Genomic DNA, 2,259 nt, shown 5'->3' on the forward strand with positions numbered 1-2,259 from the left:
TTCTGCCAACCTCTTTTCTTCCTTTCTTTTTTTCAAATTTTGTTTTACTATGGTAAGAACACTTAACATGAGATATATCTTCTTAACAAAATTTTTAAGTGTATGATACATTATCATTAACTACATGTACAATATCATACAGCAGATCTCTAGAGCTTATCCATCTTGCTTCACTGAAACTTTATGCCTGTTGATTAGTAATTCCCCATGACTAATGATGTTGAGCATTTTTTTCATGTACTTATCGGCCATTTGTATATCTTCCTTAGAGAAATATCTATTCACATACTTTGCCCAATTTTTAAGTGGGTTGTCTTATTTAGTTGTAAGAATACTTAGATATTCTAGATACAAATCCCTTATCAGATTTGCGAACATTTTCTTCCATTGTGTGGGTTTTTTCACTTTCTTGATAGTGTCTTTTGAAGCTCAAAAGTTTTAAATTTTGAAGAAGTCCAATTTATCTATTTTTTTCTTTTGTTGCCCGTGATTTTGATGTCATATCTAAAAATCCTTTGCCAGGGCTTCACGGGTAGCACAGTGGTTGAGAGTCTGCCTGCCGATACAGGGGACACGGGTTCATGCCCCGGTCCGGGAAGATCCCACATGCCGCGGAGCAGCTAGGCCCGTGAGCCATGGCCGCTGAGCCTGCGCGTCCGGAGCCTGTGCTCCGCAACAGGAGAGACCACAACAGTGAGAGGCCCGCGTACTGAAAAAAAAAAAAAAAAATCCTTTGCCAAACTCAAAGTTATGAAAATTTACCCCTTTGTTTTCTTCTGAATTTTATAGTTTTAGTTCTTACATTTGGGTCTTTGATCTATTTTGAGTTAATATTTATATATGGTGTGAAGAAAGGGTCCAACTTCATTCTTTTGCATATGGCTATTCAGTTGTCCAAGCACCATTTGTTTTCTTTCCTTATTGAATGGTATTGGCACCCTTCTCAAAAATCAGTTGACAGTACATATATGAGTTTATTTCTGTACTCTCAACTCTATTCTATTGATCTATATGTCTATCCTTATGCCAATATGACACTATCTCAATAACTGTAGCTTTATGGTGAGTTTTGAAGTTGAGAAGAGGGAGTCCTCTGACTTTGTTCTTTTAAGTATTGTTTTGGTGGATTAAGCTGTCTTTTGTTTTTTGGGGTTTTTTTGCTGCACCACATGGCATGTAGGATCTTAGTTCCCTGACCAGGGATCGAACCCATACCACGTGCATTGGAAGCTCAGGTTCTTAACCACTGGACCACCAGGGAAGTCCGATTAAGTTTTAATAACTGAAACTGATCACTTCTGCGACATACCTGTTTTTTAATTAAGACATAGGAATGACAGCACAAACATAGTGATTAGAAAAAATAAAATAATTTTATGTTCATACCTACTAAGTTAAGACTCTACAAGAAATTACTTAGAGTAAGTACTCAGAATGTGAATAAATATTAGAGAATGATTTGGACTTAACACACAATTGGGGTGCTCAAGACAATTTTACCTGGATTTAACAGAGCAAGGAAGCCCCAGTTGATTTCTGAGATACACATAATTGCTCATGTTTTGCCTTGGAGTATTTCTTCCTCTTTTGCATATGTGTATTTCTTGAAGGTCACCTATACTAATGTTATCAGTTTCACAAGTGCCTCAAATAAATCTTGCTAATTTTTTTTTGAAAACCCTCTGGTTTCAACATAGCATTATTAAGAAAATACATATATACATATACAAACCAGTAAACTTGTTTTATCCTTTTTTGTCTAGGAATATGACAAATCTGAAGACATTCCTGAGGAAGTAGCTACAGCTGGAAAGGGTAAAGAGGTGTGTGTTCTCATGGATGACTCAAGCCTGTCCAGCAGTGTTGATGTAGACAAAGGCTTTGCCATTGCCTTTGTTCTTCTTCTTTTTTTGTTCCTAATGGTGATGATTTTTCGGTGTGCCAAGTTGGTGAAGAATCCCTATGAGGCCAGCTCCACAACGACAGAACCATCTCTGAGCTGAACTATGAAAAAGCCTGGTAGACCTCCCTTCACAGGAGATTTGAAATCTTTTATATAGACATTTATGAAACAGACTTTTTATTATTTCACCTCCCTATCTCTCAGCCTTCTCACTCTTGCATTCCACAATAGGCATATAAGGTTAAGTTGAGAATAGTAACAAGGATGAAACACAAGCCAGTCTGTGTTGTTCCTATTCAGGGATATAGTTACCAAAGTAGGACAGAGACAGGTTGAACTTATTGATTAAAATAAGG

At 37.0% G+C, this 2,259-nt stretch overlaps 1 protein-coding gene across 1 annotated transcript; it reads left to right on the forward strand.

Annotated features, from left to right (window-relative positions):
- Nucleotides 1–1,835: 1,835 nt before the first annotated feature.
- CTXND2 (cortexin domain containing 2) lies at nt 1,836–2,003 on the forward strand. Its single transcript, XM_059081127.2, has one exon. The coding sequence runs from the start codon at nt 1,836–1,838 to the stop codon at nt 2,001–2,003; it is 168 nt and encodes a 55-aa protein (XP_058937110.1).
- The last annotated feature ends 256 nt before the right edge of the window (nt 2,004–2,259 follow it).

This window comes from Kogia breviceps, chromosome 1 (assembly GCF_026419965.1).
Source record: "Kogia breviceps isolate mKogBre1 chromosome 1, mKogBre1 haplotype 1, whole genome shotgun sequence".
Lineage (NCBI taxonomy): Eukaryota > Metazoa > Chordata > Mammalia > Artiodactyla > Physeteridae > Kogia > Kogia breviceps.